At 41.2% G+C, this 22,006-nt stretch overlaps 1 protein-coding gene across 6 annotated transcripts in view; it reads right to left on the bottom strand.

Annotated features, from left to right (window-relative positions):
- DPF3 (double PHD fingers 3) overlaps nucleotides 1–22,006 on the bottom strand; it is a 289,293-nt gene that overhangs the window by 20,293 nt on the left and 246,994 nt on the right. For 2 of the 6 annotated variants that reach the window (XM_077261935.1, XM_077261944.1), the window contains one exon: nucleotides 20,804–21,125. The exons of 3 other annotated variants lie outside the window; for them this stretch is intronic. In XM_077261935.1, the coding sequence (XP_077118050.1) occupies nucleotides 20,950–21,125 (176 nt within the window). In that variant the 3' untranslated portion in view covers nucleotides 20,804–20,949. Of the gene's footprint in view, nucleotides 1–4,924; nucleotides 5,055–20,127; nucleotides 20,239–20,803; nucleotides 21,126–22,006 lie in introns of those variants that run through there. One more of the 6 variants, XM_077261962.1, reaches the window with a different exon arrangement.

The following is a 22,006-nucleotide window of genomic DNA, read 5'->3' as shown; positions in this document are numbered from 1 at the left end:
AGAGGGATACGTTGAAGCGTTCCAGAGCTGTAACCTCATAAAATGACAGTGGTCAGAATTGTAAAAGTACCAAATTGGCTCGGTCACTAAGGGGTTAAAATAAGTTTCTGGTATCAGCAGGTGTAATTAATAAATATGAATATTGTGACTTTTTTTTTAGTTAATAAAGGTGAAGATTAGTGATGAGTGAACGTGCTCAGATCAGGTGTTATCCGAGGATGCATGAGAGCTAACAGAGTGACTTCGGCGTGCTCGAATAATATGTTTGAGTCCCCGCGCCTGCATGTCCCGCAGCTGTTCAACAGCAGCAACAAGTGCAGGGATTGCCTAACAAACAGGCAATCCCTGCATGTATGGGACATGCAGACACATATTTTTTGAGCACACAGAAGACACTCTGTTAGCATTCGAACATGCTTAGATAATACCTTATCCCAGCACATTCACTCATCACTAGTGAAGATACTAAAAAAAAAAAAATCTGTTCATGACCCCTTTGGGGTCCAGGTAGCTTAGGTTTTACACAGGCATGAGATAAATGCTGGGGGAAAGGTGTTAATAAATGGAATGAGTGATTAACGTCTGTTCACATTTTAATCTTTTAAGTTATATCCATAATGGTGACATTCGCCATCTCCCTTTTGCGGACTTTGTCTGGGTCTTCCATCAGAATTCATGGAAAAACAGGATTCGGAGGCACTATTGATTTCAATTAAAAATGGAGCACAAAATATTAAACTTTGGACTTCAGTGGATCTGTATTCAGACAGTGTTTTTCTTTTAGCCGCATAATAGCATAATCTATTGTGCCATTTCTGGCTAAAATTTTGGACTCTAGTTGTCCAATTGAACTTAATTGCTCCCTTGGGTAGATCTGAATACATTTTTCGGAGAATTCTGACTAAAGCCCCAGAGAGAATTAGGAACCGAGTGTAGTGTGGAGGACACAGTTGTAATCTGCGCCTCTCTGCCTTAGACAATACATATTACACACATAAAATCTTGATTCCATGGTCATTATTAGAACATTGACATTAAATAATACATGTCTGGGCTATAAGCTTCTGATGAAAGCTACCACAAGGTATAAAAGTATATTCATATTTAGAAGAAAACTGGGGAGAGAAAGATATATGAATTTGGTGCAGGTATGGCTTGGATGATGTGTGTGTATTAAGGCTGGATTCACACATGCTTTTTCTTGAATAAAAAAAAAAGGATGAGACATGCATGCAGTTTTTCCTCTATACATTTCCCTTATTTCAAATCTACTGTTGGTTTAACAAACGTCACGTTTGCACGGGACATAAAGCACTGTTCACACATTGCTGAAACTATCCGCTTCAGATTTTGTCACATACCTGCATGTGTTAGGCTGGTTTCACACTTGCGTTTTTGTCCGCTGCGTTTTAGCGCTAAAAAACGCATGCGTTTTTTTTCCTATACTTAAGGGTATGTGCACACGTTGCGGATTTCTTGCAGAAATTTCCTGAAGAAAACCGGAAATTTTCTGCAAGAAATCCGCATTTTTTTTTTTGCGTTTTTTTTGCGTTTTTTTCGTGTTTTTTTAGCATTCTGCAAGCGTAATTAGCTTGCAGAATGCTAAAGTTTTCCAAGCGATCTGTAGCATCGCTTGGAAAACTGACTGACAAGTTGGTCACACTTGTCAAACATACTGTTTGACAAGTGTGACCAACTTTTTACTATAGATGCAGCTTATGCAGCATCTATAGTAAAAGATAGAATGTTTAAAAATAATAAAAAAAATAAAAAAATGCTTATACTCACCCAGACATCTCCTCAGCGGCGTCCGTTCGTCTTCCTATAGCTGGTCTGTGCGCACAGGACCTTCCGTGACGTCACGGTCACGTGAGCGGTCACATGACCGCTCACGACCAATCACAGGACAGTGACGTCATCGGCAAGGTCCTTCGCCGCACATCAGCTACAGGAACCGAAGCGACAGCGTGCAGTGGAGGCGGGAAGACATCGAGGGTGAGTATATCGCTATTTTTTATTTTAATTCTTATTTTTTGACCACTTATATGGTGCCCAGTGCGTGGAGGAGAGTCTCCTCTCCTCCACCCTGGGTACCAACCGCACATAATCTGCTTACTTCCCGCATGGTGTGCACAGCCCCGTGCGGGAAGTAAGCAGATCAATGGACCCCTAGGTGTGCGGAATCCCCTGCAATTCCGCATTTTAATGAACATGTTGCTTTTTTTTCCGCGATGCGATTTTTTTGCGGAAAAAAAGGCTACATTTGCACAAAAAATGCAGAATACACTTAAAATAATGGGAGGCATATGTAAGCGTTTTTTTCGCGTTTTTATCACGTTTTTATAGCGAAAAAACGCGAAAAAAACGTGAAAAATACTTAATGTGTGCACATGGCCTAACATTAAAAAACGCATGCGTTTTTTAGTGTGCGTTTTGACGCGTTTTCGGCAACGCATGCGTTTTTTGACGCGTGCGTTCATTTACAGAAATGCAACATGTAGTAATTTCTAGCGGCGTTTTTTTGCTGCAAAAAACGCATGCGTTTATTCGCGGCAAAAAAATGCATTGATGTCTATGTAAACGCATGCGTTTTTAAGCACATGCGTTTGCTTGCGTTAAAAACACATGCGTTTTTATAGAAAAACACAAGAAAACACAAGAAAACCCTAACCCTAACCCAAAACACAAAAAAAAACAAGAAAACCCTAACCCTGACAAGCCACCCCCCACCATTAAGGTGATAAAGGGATCCAAACCCTAACCCTATATGACAGTCAATACTCTACGAGTTTATATTTTTAGTACTCTATAGCAATACCGTATATCTTGGGGTGTCCACATTGAACAAAGCTTTTTATTAGAAGAATGTCCTGGTCACCAGGTCAACATAATAGCCAATTCCTATGGATCCCTAGGGTTAGGGTTAGGGTTAGGGTTTGGATGCCTTTATCACCTTGATGGTGGGGGGTGGCTTGTCAGGGTTAGGGGTAGGGTTTTCTTGTTTTTTCTTGTGTTTTGGGTTAGGGTTTGGATGCCTTTATCACCTTGATGGTGGGGGGTGGCTTGTCAGGGTTAGGATTAGGGTTTGGATGCCTTTATCACCTTGATGGTGGGGGGTGGCTTGTCAGGGTTAGGGGTAGGGGTAGGGTTAGGGTTTTCTTGTTTTTTCTTGTGTTTTGGGTTAGGGGTAGGGTTAGGGTTTGGATGCCTTTATCACCTTGATGGTGGGGGGTGGCTTGTCAGGGTTAGGGTTAGGGTCCCTAGGGTTACTTGGGATCCTAACCCTAGCTATTTCTGTTTATAGTGGGTTTTCTAGTTGATTTTGATGATTGGCAGCTGTCACGCACTTCTCCGCATGCGTTTAAAAAATGCAAACGCTGGAAAAAACGCATGTAATCGCGGCAAAACGCCGCGGTTTTTTTTCTGCATGCAAAAATGCATGCGTCTAAAAAACGTGGCGTTTTGCCGTGTTTACATGCGCTTTTTCACCACATGCGGTTTCTTTTTTAAACGCTGCAGATCAAAACGCAAGTGTGAAACCTTACTTGCAGATTGCATTGCAGATTTGGTTGTGGATTTCACACTACTCTATTACAAAGCATCGCATAGGTTGATATCCGCAATGAAAATCTGCCAATGAATCCACAACGCAAACACTGAGCATGTGAATTTAACCTTAGGATTTCTTGATACAAAGTGTTTTTCAGCAAAATCCCTGTGGCCAGGTGTTAGCTGCTATGTGTGTTTTACCTTTTTATTCCCCCAAAACACAGTATATGATATAAGGGTGAAAACACACATTAGAAACAGGTGTAAAAAGTCTGCATGAAGAAATCCTAACCTTGTATTTATATATTCTGGTTTGTTGCTGTTTGGCAAAAAAAAAAAAAAAAAATTGCCATGTTCTTGTACAGTGTTAGAAAAGTAAATATTTTTGATGAATACAGACCATTTTGATATCCTAGATGAGCTCAGCAAAACAAACCTGTCACTGCCATAATATTGAAACTTCACTTTTCTGTTTGTTTTAGTAGAATGGTAACTGTTAATACAACTATGATCACAATGTTTTTTGGTTTTTTTTACAAGACACAAAGCATAACACATAAAATTGTTTGGGAAGTTTTGCTCCACCAGCATTGCCTGCATTGATACAGCACCAGAATAACAAGTCACAGTAACATATGATACATTAGTACAGCTTAAAGGGAACCTGTCAGCATATTTTTGCAGGGGTGTGACTGTGTAGTCACTAGTCCGTCAATAAAAATGATAACTTTTTTATTATTTTTTTTTAAATAGAGATTCAGTCATTATACATCTAGCATTGAATCCCCATGTAAATCTGGAAGAGCATTGTTTGTGCATCAGTGCACTTGGAAGAAGCCATCCAAGTGCAAGAACACGTCCCAGTGCACTTCCACCATGCTTTGCATATGACTTCTACGTTACACTTCCCATGACTGGCATATCAGATCTCTACAAAAAGGTATCATTTTTATTGGGGGAATCACTTTGATCACTACCATCCAGTAATTGACAACCTGCTTACATCTCAGCAGTGGTGATTTACACACAAACCAGTATGATGCAGAATTGAAGTTTATCATCTGCTTATATAAAATTGTGTAACATATGTACAAGACAGAAAATAAATGTAAAACAAAAAAAAAGTAAACCAACATCTCTTTGCATAATTGTTTTCATTCATTTTAGTGTGATCTTCCTTGTCCACAGTAAATGTATGAAAGCAAAAAATACTGTGCATCCTTCCCCCTTTCCTTTCTTTTATTTAAATAGTGGAATAAATAAGGAGCAATTGTTTTGTCAACTAGCTGGGTGTCAAACACAGCATCTAAGCTAAAATATATATATTTATAAAATGAAAACCCTAAAATCTTCAGCCAAAGCCAATATTTTTTTTCATATTGCACAAGCAAGGGTTTGGGCTCCAGGTGCAGAGTATAGTTAGTTGAAGTCAATGTTATCGTCACCAAAACTGACTTGGATTGCTTTCTTGTAGGAAGTTGATGATCATCGTAGGGCATGGTGACCTATGTGGAAATATATAAATAAATAAAAACTAAATTATCATTATTAAAATCTCTCCCATTTAACTTCTACTTATTCAATATACATAGCAGATAAATATAACTGACTAGTGTGTGTATCATATAGTATTGTGCAAAAACATCTGCAGAGACGGCTTTAAAAAATAAAATGATTAATAGGTTATTTTATCAATTAACAAAATGCAAAGTAAATGAATAAAAGAGAAATCAAATTTTGTGTGACTGCCCTTTACAAAACAACAAATTCTTCTAGATACACCAGCATATAGTTGTTGAAGAAACTCGTCAAGGAGGTTGTTCCAAACATATTGGAGAATTAACTATAGATCTTCTTCTGTGGATGTTAGCTTGCGTAAATCCTTTTCTCTCTTCATGTAATGCCAGACACAATTGATGATGTTGAGATAAGGGCTCTGTGGGGTTCCATATCATCACTTCCAGGACTCCTTGTTCTTTACACTAAAGATCGTGCTTAAAGGGACTCCATCACCCCAAAAATCGGATCTGAGCTAAGCTCACCGGCATCAGGGGCTTATCTACAGCATTATACAGCATTCTGTAATGCTGTAGATAAGCCCCCGATGTAACCTGAAAGATGAGAAATAAAGGTTAGATTATACTCACCCAGGGGCGGTCCCTCTGCGGTCCGGTCCGATGAGCGTCGCGGTGCGGGTCCAGCGCCTCCTATCTTCATTCGATGACGTCCTCTTCTTGTCTTCTTGCTGCGGCTCCGGTGCAGGCGTACTTTGTCTGACCTGTTGAGGGCAGAGTAAAGTACTGCAGTGCGCAGGTGCCAGGAAAGGTCAGAGAGACCCAACGCCTGCGCACTGCAGTACTTTGCTCTGCCCTCAACAGGGCAGATAAAGTACGCCTGCGCCGGAGCCGCAGCGTGAAGACAAGAGGACGTCATCGAATGAAGATAGGAAGCGCTGGACCCGGACCGTGACGCCCATCAGACCGGAGCACACCGTGACCGCCCCTGCGTGAGTATAATCTAACCATTATTTCTCATCTTTCAGGTTACATCGGGGGCCTATCTACAGCATTACAGAATGCTGTAGATAAGCCCCTGATGCCGGTGGGCTTAGCTCAGATACGATTTTTGGGGTGACAGGTTCCCTTTAATGAGATTGACTGTATGTTTGGGGTCGTTGTGCTGCTGCAGAGTAAACATGGAGCCAATCAGACACCTCCCTGATAGTACTGCATGATGGATAAGTATCTGCCTACATTTCTCAGCATTATGGGCACCATTAAAGCAACCAAATCCCCAACTCCATTTGCTGAAATATAGACCCATACTTGTAAGAAACCTTCACCAAGCTTCACTGTTAAATGCAGACACTCATTTTTGTACTGTTTCCCTGCCCTTCTGCAAAGAAACTGCCCTCAAAAGCCAAATATTTCACTTTTATGACTCCTCCGTCCAGAGCGCTTGCTGCCATTTCCTATGTATTCGTGCATAGTTGAGTAATTTGGTCTTGTTTCCATGTTGAAGGTATGGCTTTTTGACCTTAATTATTCCATGAAGACCACTTCTGTCCAGACTTTTCTAAACCATACATGATACCCACTTGTTTCTGCCAGTTTTTTTAACTGATGGCACTGCTGTACATCTTCATTTCGAAGGGAAGTAAGCATGATGGGTATTTTATCTGCGGCATGGTTTCTTGGAAGACTACTGTGTCTACTGTCCTCAAAGTTGCCCATTTCTTGGTGCTTCTTTAATGGAGCTTGAACAGAACATCTTGAAATTCCAGTCTGCTGTTAAATTATTGCCTACGAGAGACCTTGCTGAAGCAGTATAATTACCTTGCGTCTTGTTACTGTGCTCAGTCTTATCATGGTATATAACCTGTGACAAGAAAAGGTCTTGCAGAAGCTCACTTTCTGTACCAAATTTGGCTGTTCTTCACCCAGATTTAAGCCTCCTACAGAGCTATTTGTGTTTCAGTTAATGACTGTGTCAACCTACATATGAAAATGATGATCATTATCACTTGTTTGGTATACTGTATTTTTCGGACTGTAAGATGCACTTTTTTCCTCCAAAAACGTGGAGGAAAATGGGGGGTGCGTCTTATAGTCTGGATGTGCCTGTTCTGGCTGTGGATTTGGAGGTGGGGCAGTGGCAGAGGCGGAGCAGCGGGTCACAGGAGGCAGAAGCCAACTGCTGTGGCTGACTCCTGTGCCCGCTGCCCAAGAGAAATGAATGTGGGTTATCATTATGATTTAAAAACACAGTAGTTTGACAATAAATGGCTTTACCCAACCACTAACCATGAGTGGAGAAAAAGTTTTGGTGTTATCATTCATATTTTCTAAAAAAGAAAGCAAAAATTCTGTCGGGTATGTAAACTTTTGAGAACAACTGTATACCAGGATAGATGACATTAGTACAGAATTGATCACATGTTTTGCTTCATTTTTTTTCTAATTTCCTCCTCTAAAACCTAGGTGCGTCTTATAGTCCGAAAAATACGGTAATTGGTGACTCATACACCTATCTATAAAATCCCTAATGTTGGGTTAGTGAACCTAGAAACATTGATGCTGTTTTGAAGAAAATGGGTGATCACACCAAATTTTGATAAAGATTTCTCTTTTGCTCATCCACTTTGTTATATTATACAGTTTTACTAGATAAAGTCTGAATGGTAATAAGCTAACTAATGATTCACTATAAATTGTCAAGTGCTTTTCTCTGCTGTGTCAAGGTACTTCTAGTAGAGTGTCATAGAGCATACTCTGCTGACACTACAGATAAACCTCTCCTCACTGAATGACTGCACAAATCAGACAATGGGTTGCTCTTCATTCATACAATTCACCTATTCTATGGACCAGTCATATGTAATTTGTACGAAGTCTTTTTAAATGCCAAAAGTATACAAAATCGGTAATGACTTCAAAATCTTACCCTGGCTTGAAGCGAACCTGACTGCAGATTGATGCTGCCCGAACCACGTTCAGCATGAACAGGACACTGGCTGCATTATAGAAGCTGTGTATGTTTCACTATAAAACACTATAGCGTTTCAGAGACAAACTAATTTGAACAGGTGGCCAGTGACTTTGCGTCTCAAATGACTAGCCTAAGAGGCTCGGACAGCATGAATCAGCTGTCAGGTTCACTATAAATATAAGGGCTACAGTATTCTTTTTAAGTCCAAAATCTATGTCAAATGACAACAGAGTGCACTTGGGAGAAGGAAGCTGGAGGTGACAGTAGCAAGAAAAGCTACAGCTCAGGTGAATGTCACATGGCACAAATCATTGTGATAAGACTATGTATTTTACATAGAACTGCAGGTAAACACACGCATGTGACTTATGGCAATGTATAGAATATACTGTAATCCTTGATGTATAGAGAAGTCACAAGGGCTACATTTTTGTACATTAATACAAGAAATATCCCCCGAGCACTATATCAATTTGCCACATTTTTGCTCATGTCTCTAGACTAAGAATACTGCCAGGATGGAAGATAGACAGTGTCCACTGTGATTCCAGCATAATTGAAGTGAACGGCTCTGTCGGAGTTCCAGTCAGCATAGCTTTTTGGCGATTCTGACAGAAACCCAGACATATTGCTCAGCGGAGAGCAGTGAATTAATGTGAACCTAATCTTGAGCCCTTCATAACCTTGCGATTTTCCATATTTGTGCTTTTGTTTTTACCTCCCCTTATTCCAAGAGCCATAACTTTTTTATTTTTCCATCCCCATAGCCAGATGAGGACTTGGTTTTTTGTGGGACAAGTTGTACTCTTTAATCACATAATTACATCATTCATTTTATCATGTAATGCTCCAGAAAGCGGGGAAAAAGTGCGTTGAAATTGTAAAAAAAAGTGCATTTCCACATTTAAAAAAATAGATATATATTTACTATGTTCACTATATTGTAAAACTGACCTGGCAATAGGATTCTCCAGTTCAGCATGAGTACACAGATACCAAACATATATAGGTTTAAGTAGTGAAAAAAAAAATTGGAGATTTGTAAGTCAAAATTTTTTGCTTTTGTCGCCATTTTCCGAGACCTATAGTGTTTTCATTTTTCAGGCTATAATATTGAGCTGTGTGAGGGCTTATTTTTTGTGCCCCTAGCTGATGTTTTTACGGATACCATTTTGGGGTAGAGTCGTTGTTTTGATTGCCTCTCATTGCCTTTTTTTGCGATGATTCGAGAGCCAAAAAAAAAAATGTAACTCTAGCATTTTTTTTCCTTTTCTACTGATCAGATTTTATATTTTGATAGATTGTACTTTTACGAACGCAGTGATACCAAACGTGTATATCGTGTAGATCAAAAGTAATATCCATCAGTTAGTATTGTCTATGTTATGTTTTTTATATAGTGACACTATTCTGGAAAAGTCACTGTCGGTCTGAGCTTGGATCCATGGATCCCATATACTTCAAAAGGTTTCGAAAGAATCAGATTTAGTGGCTTCAATTTTTTTATCGACAGTGTATTAGTTTTCCATTGTTCGGCTATGTGGTTTCTAGTTGCCATAGTAATAAAATCAATAAGACGACAAGTTTTATTATTGGCGTTGACTGGCCTGTCACCTAAAAGGAGCACTGTCGGTGTTAGGAGTAATTACTTTTTTAGGACAATGCTAATTCATTTTATTACATCTTTCCAGAGAGATTTCACTATTGGGCATGTCCACCAAGTGTGGAGTGTATCTCCTACATTAACACCTCCCCTGAAACATTTGTCAGGAATTATGGGATAGATATTGTGCAGACAACTAGGAACTTAATGGATTCTATGGAATAATCTAAGGGACGTTTCAGTGAGTGAAATTTGATTACTTCCTTTTAGAATGTTTTCATAACATTTGTACCATTTCTGAGGTGAAAGGGTGATCTGCAAATCCTCTTCCTATTGTTCCATGGTTTTTAATTTCAAACCGTGTCTGGGTTGAGTACATAATATAATTGTGATATAAGGCCATTTCCCAACGGGTCATAAAAGCACTTTAATTCATAATTAGTTGGTTATGTATGTTGAGTCTTAAGGAATAAAGTTTGTATAAAGTGAAATATTTGTTCTAATCTAAAGATTTTAGATGTTGGTACTTTTTGTTTCGTAATGAACGCTTGTTTCGACATTAATTCAAAGTGAGTAGTTAAGCATTGCAATCTAGTTATTTTTTTTTTCCCACCAGGAGTGATTTCTGGAATGGGCCACTTAACTTTGATGTCATTTTTAGATTCCTTTTTTGGGGGTGAAATCAGGGGGAAAATATAAATTTTTTAAAAAAAGCATGTCTATTTTCTACATTTTATATTTTTTTACAACCTCAAAAGACCCTTAAAACATTTTAAGTTGCATTCCCCTTTCTGTAGAAATTAATTTTCTATTGATCTTTTTACTCTTAGACCTGAGACAGGGACAAGGGGACATCGTCTACGTCTGGAGGAAAGAAGGTTTAAGCATAATAACAGACGCGGATTCTTTACTGTAAGAGCAGTGAGACTATGGAACTCTCTGCCGTATGATGTTGTAATGAGTGATTCACTACTAAATTTAAGAGGGGACTGGATGCCTTTCTTGAAAAGTATAATGTTACAGGGTATATACACTAGATTCCTTGATAGGGCGTTGATCCAGGGAACTAGTCTGATTGCTGTATGTGGAGTCAGGAAGGATTTTTTTTCCCCAATGTGGAGCTTAGTGATTGACGTATGTTTTTTTTTGCCTTCCTCTGGATCAACATGTTAGGCTATGGGTTGAACTAGATGGACTTAAAGTCTTCCTTCAACCTTAAATACTATGATACTATGTTTGTATATAGTGGACATACTTTTTAAATTGGGGAGGGGCTAGAAACAGAAATTAAGAGTGTTTTTTTCCTTTTATATATTTTGTTTTTGCTATTTATACTTATTTTTTTAATTATCTTATACATTATCCCTTATAAGGTCTGAGTGTAGGTGCACATGTTCAGGAATCAGCAGCGCTTTGGATGCAGCATATGTCCGCTATGACCAAAGCACTGCTGGCTATTGAATGAAGGTGAATCTGCATATGTTCATTGAACCGTGCGGATTCACCGCATCCAATACATTGTGTGGGTGAAATTTATCTTGCGGAGGCTGGTCTGTCATGCACATGACTTCATGGAAAACACTGGATGTTTGTGCCCCCCCATTTAAATGAATGGGGTCTCGGTTCGGGTCCGGGTATTGTTCTTGTATCAGAACTCGAACTTTTTTTTAACTGTTCGTCCAAACCCAAACATACAGGGATACGCCCATCTCTACACATGGATAGATTGGGTTTTATACCTGGCAATCATGTAACCAATCAGATACGTTCACTGTTTTGAAAGCTCGAGGTCTAAAATAGCTGTATCATTGTCGGACTTGAGGACACAGTACTTTGCTTAAAGAGGTTGTCAAGCACTGGCGGAATTTGTGGCTTTGCAGCTGTCGAATCTGAAGGGGGCAGTCAAAAGGCTGTATAAATCAGACCGAGATTGGAATGCAGTGCCCGTACTGGTGGCAGCTCACCTGACCCAAGCTGCTTGTATGTCTATACAAGGAAAACTGGTAATGGAAGATCCTGCTCCAGTTAGACAATAGGATGAAGTTATTTAATCTTCAATAAAATCATGTGGTAAATAAAAAAAAATATTAAAAGGACAGGAAAATATGTGCTCTACACACATTAAACCACAATAGGTTTTTTCATGTACGTCTATGAAGCTGTTACGCTCAGGTCAGGAGAGCAGTCGGCCAGTTCATGCACTGCGTTCCGATTTATACAGCTGACTGACTGCACCCTAACAATGTGGAATATGTATATATATATATATATATATATATATATATATATATATATGCCCCAGAGCCCTTCCTCCCAACTTCCCTACCCTCCACCTCCAAAACCAACTTCTCCACCATTACAGAAGATCAACTCGCCACTCTACTCTCAAGATCGCATCTCACCACCTGTGCACTTGACCCGCTCCCATCCCACCTCATCCCAAACCTCACCACAATCTTCATCCCAACCCTAACCCATCTATTCAACCTATCACTAACAACTGGTGTTTTCCCCTCAAGCTTTAAACATGCCTCTATCACACCTATCCTCAAAAAGCCCTCTCTTGACCCATCCTCTGTATCTAGCTATCGCCCTATATCACTTCTCCCCTATGCCTCAAAACTACTGGAACAACACGTCTACCTTGAACTGTCCTCCCATCTCTCTTCTTGCTCCCTCTTTGACCACTTACAATCTGGCTTCCGGTCACACCATTCCACTGAAACTGCCCTAACTAAGGTCACCAATGACCTCTTAACCGCCAAGAGCAAGCGACACTACTCCGTTCTCCTCCTCCTCGACCTGTCGGCTGCCTTTGACACAGTGGACCATTCCCTATTATTACAGACGCTCTCATCCCTTGGCATCACAGACTTGGCCCTATCCTGGATCTCCTCATACCTAACAGACCGGACATTCAGCGTCTCCCACTCACACACCACCTCCTCACCTCGCCCCCTATCTGTCGGAGTCCCACAAGGTTCAGTCCTTGGGCCCCTGCTCTTCTCCATTTACATCTTGGGCCTGGGACACCTCATAGAATCTCATGGCTTTCAGTATCACCTCTATGCTGATGACACACAGATCTACATCTCTGGACCAGATATCACCTCCCTACTAACCAGAATCCCTCAATGTCTGTCCACTATTTCATCCTTCTTCTCCGCTAGATTTCTCAAACTTAACATGGACAAAACAGAATTCATCATCTTTCCCCCATCTCACGCGACCCCCCCCCAACGAACCTATCCATTACAGTAAATGACTGCCCACTCTCCCCAGTCCGACAAGCTCGCTGCCTCGGGGTAATCCTTGACGCTGATCTCTCCTTCAAACCACATATCCAAGCCCTTTCCACTTCCTGCCGACTTCAACTCAAAAATATTTCACAAATCCGTTCATTCCTCAACCAAGAATCTGCAAAAACCCTAGTCCATGCCCTCATCATCTCTCGCCTCGACTACTGCAACCTCCTGCTCTGTGGCCTCCCCTCGAACACTCTCGCACCCCTCCAATCTATTCTAAACTCTGCTGCCCGACTAATCCACCTGTCCCCCCGCTATTCTCCGGCCTCTCCCCTCTGTCAATCCCTTCACTGGCTCCCCATTGCCCAGAGACTCCAGTACAAAACCCTAACGATGACATACAAAGCCATCCACAACCTGTCCCCTCCATACATCTGTGACCTCGTCTCCCGGTACTTACCTACACGCAACCTCCAATCCTCACAAGATCTCCTTCTCTACTCCCCTCTTATCTCCTCTTCCCACAATCGTATACAAGATTTCTCTCGCGTATCACCCCTACTCTGGAACCTTCTACCACAACACATCAGACTCTCGCCTACCATCAGAATCTTCAAAAAGAATCTGAAGACCCACCTCTTCCGACAAGCCTACAACCTGCAGTAACCACCAATCAACCAACCGCTGCACGATCAGCTCTATCCTCACCTACTGTATTCTCACCCATCCCTTGAAGATTGTGAGCCTTCGCAGGCAGGGTCCTCACTCCTCCTGTACCAGTTATGACTTGTATTGTTTAAGATTATTGTACTTGTTTTTATTATGTATACCCCTCCTCACTTGTAAAGCGCCATGGAATAAATGGCGCTATAACAATAAATAATAATAATAATAATATATATATATATATATATATATATATTACACTTTTCGGATTTCATTCCTCTTGCTGGTTCCAATAGTTGTCCCGTGACCGCAAGTATGCAATTTGCATACTTGCATTCACATGCCGTCTATCTTCTCATATGCTTCTTTCATCGTTCCATTGCAAGCAAGAAGCAGATGTGAATGTAGTTGACGTGATCTCAATTAAGCAAATTGCATTCTTGTGATCGCTTGTAGAATTTGGATCTGTGTACTGATTATAGAAGTCAACATGTGTGTATAGTACACAATGCTAACATTCAATTACAATGATTGCTGTAAATTCCACCAAAGATGGACAACCCCTTTCGTTTCTTACTCAGTACTTTCTGTGCGTTAAAACATTTTAGTTGTTATTAGATTCTCTGTCTGAGGAGTTGTATTTTTTAGGTCTCTCCTAATGAGTGATGAGTGAACGTGCTCAGATAAGATGTTATTGCCATGCTTGGGTGCTAACTGAGTGTCTTCGCCGTGCTCGAATAATATATTGGAGACCCGGCGGCTGCATGTCTCGTAGCTGTTCGACAGCCAGAACACATGCAGGGATTGCCTAACAAACAGAACATGTACGTGAAAACAGATGTCTGAAGTAGACCTAAAACGCCATAAAATGAGGCAATTGTTAAAGGGGTTATTCCTTTTCAGTAAAATAATGTCCCCGGGTATAGGTTATTATAAAGAAACAAACAGGTTCCCTGCTGCTCCCGGTGTCCGGCAGCTAATTGGTGAACTCCGTGGCTCTGCCAGTGTAGACACAAAGCCTACTTCAGAGCCGCAGAGCTCACTGATTGGCTGATTCGCTGCTGTGCTGACTTGAGGGCTGTAGCCAATGCCAGATATATAGAGAGCAACGGCAGAGACTTGCCGGTAGTCCCAAGGAGCGAGTATAGTGCGGTTTGTTTCTTTATAATAATTTGCAGCCAGGGGAAATTCACTTACTGAAAGGGAACAACCCCTTTAAGTCCTGATTCACACACTGCAAACCCAAATTCCTTTGTTCCAGGTTATTTTAAGCCTCTAGTTGCCATGACAACCTTTCATCTACCAATGTATTGTGGTGTAGCCAGTAGTGTAAGAAAAGGGTGCTATTTCTCTTTAACCACTTAGATGCAGTAATAGATAACTAGTGATGAGCGAAAGTGCTCAGCTAAGGTGTTATCCGAGCAAGCTCTGGTGCTAACAGAGTGTCTTCGGTGTGTTAAAAAAATATGTTGAAGACCCCGCACCTGCATGTCTCATGACTGTTCAACAGTTGCAACACTGTAGACAACCCCTTTAATACCCCTTTTAACCCCTCCAAGCTCCTGGCCCTTACCTCATCCTTTGGACTTACTCAGTGGTCCTCCCCAGCCACCCACACAGACGGACATACACTAGACCTCATCTTCACCCGCCTCTGTTCCTTATCTAATCTCACAACCTCTCCCTTCCCCCTATCTGACCACTATCTACTCACCTTCTCATCCTTGTCCTCCTCACCTGCCCTCCATGCCTAGCCACTACTACATCCTCGCAGAAACCTCGCACACCTAGACATTCAGACTCTCAGACTCTCTTCTACCCCTGTCCTCCATATCTTCATTCCATGACATGGACAGGGCCACCACTTTCTATAACTCCACCCTCACATCAGCCATAGACCCAGTCGCCCCTCTCATGCATGGCAAAGTGCGACAAATCAATAGGCAACCCTGGCATAACAATCTCACCAAAAAGCTTCGACAAGCATCCAGGGTCGTGGAGCGGCGCTGGAAGAAAACACGCCTGCCAGACGACTTCACTGCTTTCAAACAAGCTACACTTGCCTTCAAATTAGCCCTCACCTCTGCTAAATAGACCTACTTCACAAACTTGTATCTTCATTATCCAACAACCCAAAACAACTGTTCAGCACATTTACCTCTCTCCTCCGCCCACCACTGCCACCTCCAACTCCCCTCATCTCTTCCGAGGACTTTGCCACCTACTTCAAAAACAAGATTGACCAAACAAGGCAAACCTTTACTGTTCCACCACCCCAACCACTCCATATACCAGACCTCTGCCCTTCCCTAATAACTTCCCTCTCGAACACCACTAAAGGAGAGCTTAACTCACCTCCTTTCCAAATCACACCTCACCACCTGTGCACTTGACCCCATCCCTTCCCACCTGCTCCCCAACCTCACTAACATGCTCATTCCAGCCCTAACCCACCTCTTCAACCTATCACTGTCTTCTGGTACCTTCCCCTCTGCCTTCAAACATGCCACTATCGCACCCATCCTCAAAAAAACTAACCTTGACCCAACTGCTATGCCCAGCTATCACCCCATATCACTGCTCCCGTTTGCTTCAAAACTTCTTGAGCAGCATCTCCATGCTCAACTTTCCTTCCACCTCTCATCTAACTCTCTCCTTGAAAACCTCCAATCTGGCTTTCGCCCCCACCACTCCACCGAAACTGCCCTGACCATAATTATTAATGACTTACTCACAGCCAAAGCTAACAGACAGTTCTCCATACTCCTCCTTCTCGACCTATACTCTGCTTTCGACACAGTCGACCACTGCCTGCTGCTACAGATTATTTCTTCCCTTGGCATCAAAGGCCTTGCCCTGTCCTGGATTGCCTCATATCTTTCCGACCGCAAATTTAGCATTTCCCACTCCCACACTACCTCCTCATTCCACCCTCTGTTGGAGTCCCTCAAGGCTCTGTCCTAGGGCCCCTACTTTTTTCTATCTATACCCATGGCCTAGGACAACTCAAACTCCCATGGCTTCCAGTACCACCTGTATGCGGACGACATTCAGATCTACCTCTCTGGCCCAGATGTCACCTCTTTGCTGTCCAGAATACTGGAGTGTCTATCAGCAATTTCCTCCTTCTTCACCTCTCGCTTCCTAAAACTCAATGTAGACAAAACCGAACTCATCATCTTTCCCCCATCTTGTGTATCTCCCCTACCTGATCTATCTATTATGGTAAACGGCATCACGCTCTCTCCTGCTGCCTCTGGGTAGAATCTGTCCCTTTCCCTTTAATATAACAATATACCTTCATAAAATAAGGAAACTTCTATTTTGGTATTTAGGAGTTTTCAGTTTCCATATTTGCTATGGTACTAAAGTGGCAGAGACAAAATATACAATGGGTACAGAAAGTATTCAGACCTGTCATGATCCAGGCCGGGTTTTGGTTTGGTTTCCCGGTCTGATCATGTCAGGAGTTAACTTTCCCTGCCTCGTTCCAGTGTCCGGTCTGCTATATCTTGGTGCTGCTACCTGTATGCAGTGCCAATTATATTGCTTGCCTTCAGAGTGCTAGCTGATTCTGGTGAGTTACTGATCTGTCCTGCTGAGCTTTTCTGACCCGACCGGTGTCTGTTTACCTTCCACCAACCTGTTCCTGCCCCTTTTTCCTTGTGTATTGACTTTAGCTTGGCTCTGACCTGATTCTGTCTCTCCCCTCTGGTATATCTGTTACTGACCGGTACTGATCTTTTGCTCTCATCTGACTTTGCTCTGTGGTTTTCCCTTTATTCTGCGTTATCTCCTGGTATTGACTCGGCACTCCGCTGTCACCTAGTGGTAGCTTCGCTGTATTACTGTGGGTCGGCTTCATAGCAGGAATTTCAGCTCACTATACACTCTGCTGCCATCTAGTGGTGTCTGTGTTACTCTGCATTAACCCTCAATACTACAGCGTGACAAGACCCCTTTAAATTTTTCACTCTCTGTTTCATTGCAGCCATTTGGTAAATTCAAAAAAGTTCATTTTTTTCACATTAATGTACACTCTGCACCCCATCTTGACTGAAAAAAACCCCAGAAATGTAGAAATGTTTGCAAATTTATTAAAAAAGAAAAACTAAAATACCACATGGTCATAAGTATTCAGACCCTTTGCTCAGACACACATTTAAATCACATGCTGTTTATTTCCTTGTGATCCTCCTTGAGATTTTTCTACTTCTTCATTGGAGTCAAGCTGTAATTAATTAAACTGATAGTACTGATAGTACTTGATTTGGAAAGGCACACACATTTCTATATAAAACCTCACAGCTTACAGCATGTCAGACCAAATGAGAATTATGAGGCCAAAAGAACTGGCCAAGGAGCTCAGGGACAGAATTGTGACAAGGCACAGATCTGGCCAAGGTTACAACAGAATTTCTGCAGTACTCAAGGTTCCAAAGAGCACCGTGGCCTCCATAATCCTTAAATAGAAGAAGTTTGGGACAACCAGAGGTCGTCCTAGACCTGACCTTCCAGCCAAACTGAGTAATCATGGGAGAAGAGCCTTGGTGAGAGAGGTAAAGAAGAACCCCAAGATCACTGTGGCCGAGCTCTAAAGATGCAGTAGGGAGGTGGGAGAAAGTTCCACAAAGTCAACTATCACTGCAGCCCTCCACCAGTCGGGCCTTTATGGTAGAGTGGCCCAACAGAAGCCTCTTCTCAGTGCAAGACATATGAAAGTCCATATAGAGTTTGCTAAAAAACACATGAAGGACTCCCAGACTATGAGAAATAAGATTGTCAGGTCTGATGAGATGAAGTTAGACCTTTTTGGTGATAATTCTAAGCGGTATGTGTCTAGAAAGCCAGGCACTGCTCATCACCTGCCCAATACAATCCCAACAGTGAAACATGGTGGTGGCAGCATCATGCTATAGGGGTTTTTCAGCTGCAGGGACAGGACGAATGGTTGTCATTGAAGGATACATGAAAGCGGCCAAGTACAGAGATATCCTGGATGAAAACCTCTTCCAGAGTGCTCTGGATCTCAGACTTGGCTGAAGGTTCACCTTCCAATAAGCACACAGCTAAAATAACAAAGCAGTGGCTTCAGAACAACTCTGTGACCATTCTTGACTGGATCAGCCAGAGCCCTGACCTAAACCCAGTTGAGCATCTCTGGAGAGACCTGAAAATTGCTGTCTGCCAATGTTCACCATCCAACCTGACGGAACTGGAGAGGATCTGCAAGAAAGAATGGCAGAGGATCCCCAAATCCAGGTGTGAAAAACTTGTAGCCTCATTCCCAAGAAGACTCATGGCTGTACTAGCACAAAAGGGTGCTTCTACTCAATACTGAGCAAAGGGTCTGAATACTTATGACCATGTGATATTTCAGTTTTTCTTTTTTAATAAATTTGCTAAATTACTATATTTTTGTTTTTTTCAGTCAAGATGGGGTGCAGAGTGTACATTAATGAGGAAAAAAATGAACTTTTTTGAATTTACCAAATGGCTGCAATGAAACAGGGTGAAAAATTTAAAGGGGTCTGAGTACTTTCCGTACCCACTGTAAGTAGAATAGCTAATAAGACTGAATGTACTGGCATTTATTTGGAATTACTGGATACCTTATAATCCCATATTCCAGTCTTATATATATATCTATATAGCATCCAATAATAAGCGACTTGCTTTCTTATGGCATTACAAATAATACAAAAACAGCATCAACCCTTCATTTATATTTGGGACCAATTCAAATTTGTATTACAAGGGTTCATCACTTTCAGAAAAGTGGACCCACAAATGCTCTAAACTAACAAACAGAGCAGCTACTTGTTCTATCCAGGTCCAGCACCAGCTGCTCAGAAGTCTGTGTTTTGGCTGCAGCAGTGAAGTTACGTCGACACCAGCGCCCCGACACTGCTCAGCGACTTGTAATTCACTACATGGGTGACGTGTGATGCCATGGCTGCAGCCAAAACATTGAGCGTTGAATTAAAGGTAACACTGAACTCTGAAACAGGCCACATTCACATACTGAGTTAACATGTAGATCTACCACCATCTAGTGCAGTGTTCCTCAACTCCAGTCCTCAAGACCCACCAACAGGTCATGTTTTCAGGATTTCCTTAGCATTGCATAGGTGATGGAAGTAATGCTAGGTGATGAAATTATCACCTGTGCAATCCTAAGGATATCCTGAAAACTTGACCTGTCGGTGGCTCTTGGGGAGTGGAGTTGAGAATCACTGATCTAGTGTGTATAGGGTCCACACAAGTTATATATCTGTCTCACAATTCATGTCCTGCTTTACTTACTATCACTTCCATATAAATATATGATAATGGATAGGCATGTACAATGAGCCCTAGTGCTACTTTGTAGATGCTTGAACAATTTCCAGTTAGCTCTGTAGCCTCCATTTGTGTGCCATGAGTCAAGTTTTGATTATTACTCAATTCAGTTTCTTACATATACATTCAAAGTCTTGTTTTCCATTCTGCTAAATAACATTTGTGAACTATCAGAAATAACTGGATTTCAGCGTATTTTAGAGCAACATGGAGTAAAATGTGCAGGTAGCATACCTTCGCAATCCTGCTGCAATGCAGTCTGAATTCAGCTCAGCAGGTGCGATGATAGTTTGGTCTCATTTCCATTGCCCTGTGGACCATTAATGGGTGTTGCTTTGGTATCTTCTAGTAGGTGGTATTGAATAAGGAGACAAAAAGGTGCCTTTTAGACATCAGGGAGTCTTTTGAGCCACAGAAAAAGAAATAGCACATATAAATCATTGCAAGGGGGAAAGCAAGCCTGAGGTATGTATCCCATTTGCTTGTATGCTTGTTCTATAACTACAGACCTTCTGACCTTATGCAGAGGTTCTAGTGGAGGAAAATCAGGATGGACCTCCTTGATCAGCAGTGTTTGCATTAACTTAGGTTGATTCCTCACTGTGTGTGCAAAATTTGATAAAATCATCATTTTACAAAAGTCTTCTGTCACTGAGGTAATCAGGGTCGCAGACAGAAAGTGAGTAGAATTCCAGTGTTTTCCTGACATCTGTTTTTATTGTGAATTGTGGCTACCGATATTAAAGGCATTCATTTATCAATCCAAAGTGCCCTTAAAAACCAGCTCTGGGATGCTGGCTAATACTGGAGAGATGAGCTCCGCTCATACCAAAAGAAAAAAAATATATATATATTTATCCACAGTTTTCATTTTTAAATAACTTGCAAAATATTCTTAGTATTTTTCAAAAGTCCAGTTTGGATACAGTTGTGCTTTGTAAATGGAGAGGAAATAAAAAATATTAAAACGAGGGGAAAATGGAAAACAAAACCACAAAAATGAAGGTAGGGTTCAGAAGTGTCAGGTAGAAGATGGCATGATCCAGATAGTTTGCTTCAGCAGTCTCCCCAGTCCTCTGCAGTAGGGGAGTGAGTGGCTCGGACTGAGGAAGGCCCCTCCCAGTCATCCTCATCAAAGCCATGAAACGTGGAAGTGTCGCTTTCTGACGTGGATCCGAACAAGTCCTCAGCGTTGTGCAGCTCCTCTTTTCTGCTTTCTCTTCCCAAATGAGCTGACATGTATGATGAATATATCAGCACAAGGGTTAAGTAACATACAGTTATCTATGCATACTAAATAGCACAGCCACACCACCGAGACATAAAAGAAAGCAAAATCAAATATACAAGCATTCATATCCTTTAAAGCAAATTAACTGTCCCAGTACACAAAAATTGGCAGCAAAAGGGTTATTAATTTCATTTTTTTTTACTCCAGTACATTTATTTAAAAAAAAATCAAGCAAATTGATTCCAGCAACAAGTTTGTCTGCATACTGCTTACAGACCCAGCAATTAAATACTGTGTTTGTTCCCTAATCCATGCATAAACATAGCTAATCCTATGGGTCAGCCAAGAAGGAACCTAACTAAAAAGAAACAGCAGAATATCCACTCTATTTGTGAGCATTAAACAAACGAAGACTGCTATTAAAATCCTCCTGTAATACAGCATGGCTTCTTACATGACAGTAGTTCACAAGAAAACAGCCAACCCATGGCATACAAATAAGCAGTAATAACCTGGTTTAGGTTAAATAATTACACCTTTAAAGTTGCATTCACATTTTTGCTATGAAAAGTAAATGGATTTCTTTAACAGGCACCTGTGAGTTTTCTATTTATGTAGTGTTGCAGTTTTTTATTATAAATTATTGGTAGCAAATTATTCTAAAATTAATGCAGCTGCTGATATTAATTTACATTTCTTTGAAAATTAATTTGTTGTACATCTAATAAAAAGACATTTAAAGACAATAATGATCAAGCTGATCGCTATCTGGGTAAGTATAAAAATGGGTATACTTTCAAGTAACTTTTCAGAATAAGTTGACATCTATATGTACATGAGGAATAACACTATTTTAGCCCACTATATCAGTTGTATACTGCA

This window comes from Ranitomeya variabilis, chromosome 1, assembly GCF_051348905.1.
Source record: "Ranitomeya variabilis isolate aRanVar5 chromosome 1, aRanVar5.hap1, whole genome shotgun sequence".
Taxonomy (NCBI): Eukaryota; Metazoa; Chordata; class Amphibia; order Anura; family Dendrobatidae; genus Ranitomeya; species Ranitomeya variabilis.
The sequence above is the reverse complement of the archived record's forward strand: the minus strand, read 5'-3'. Positions and strand labels throughout refer to the sequence as shown.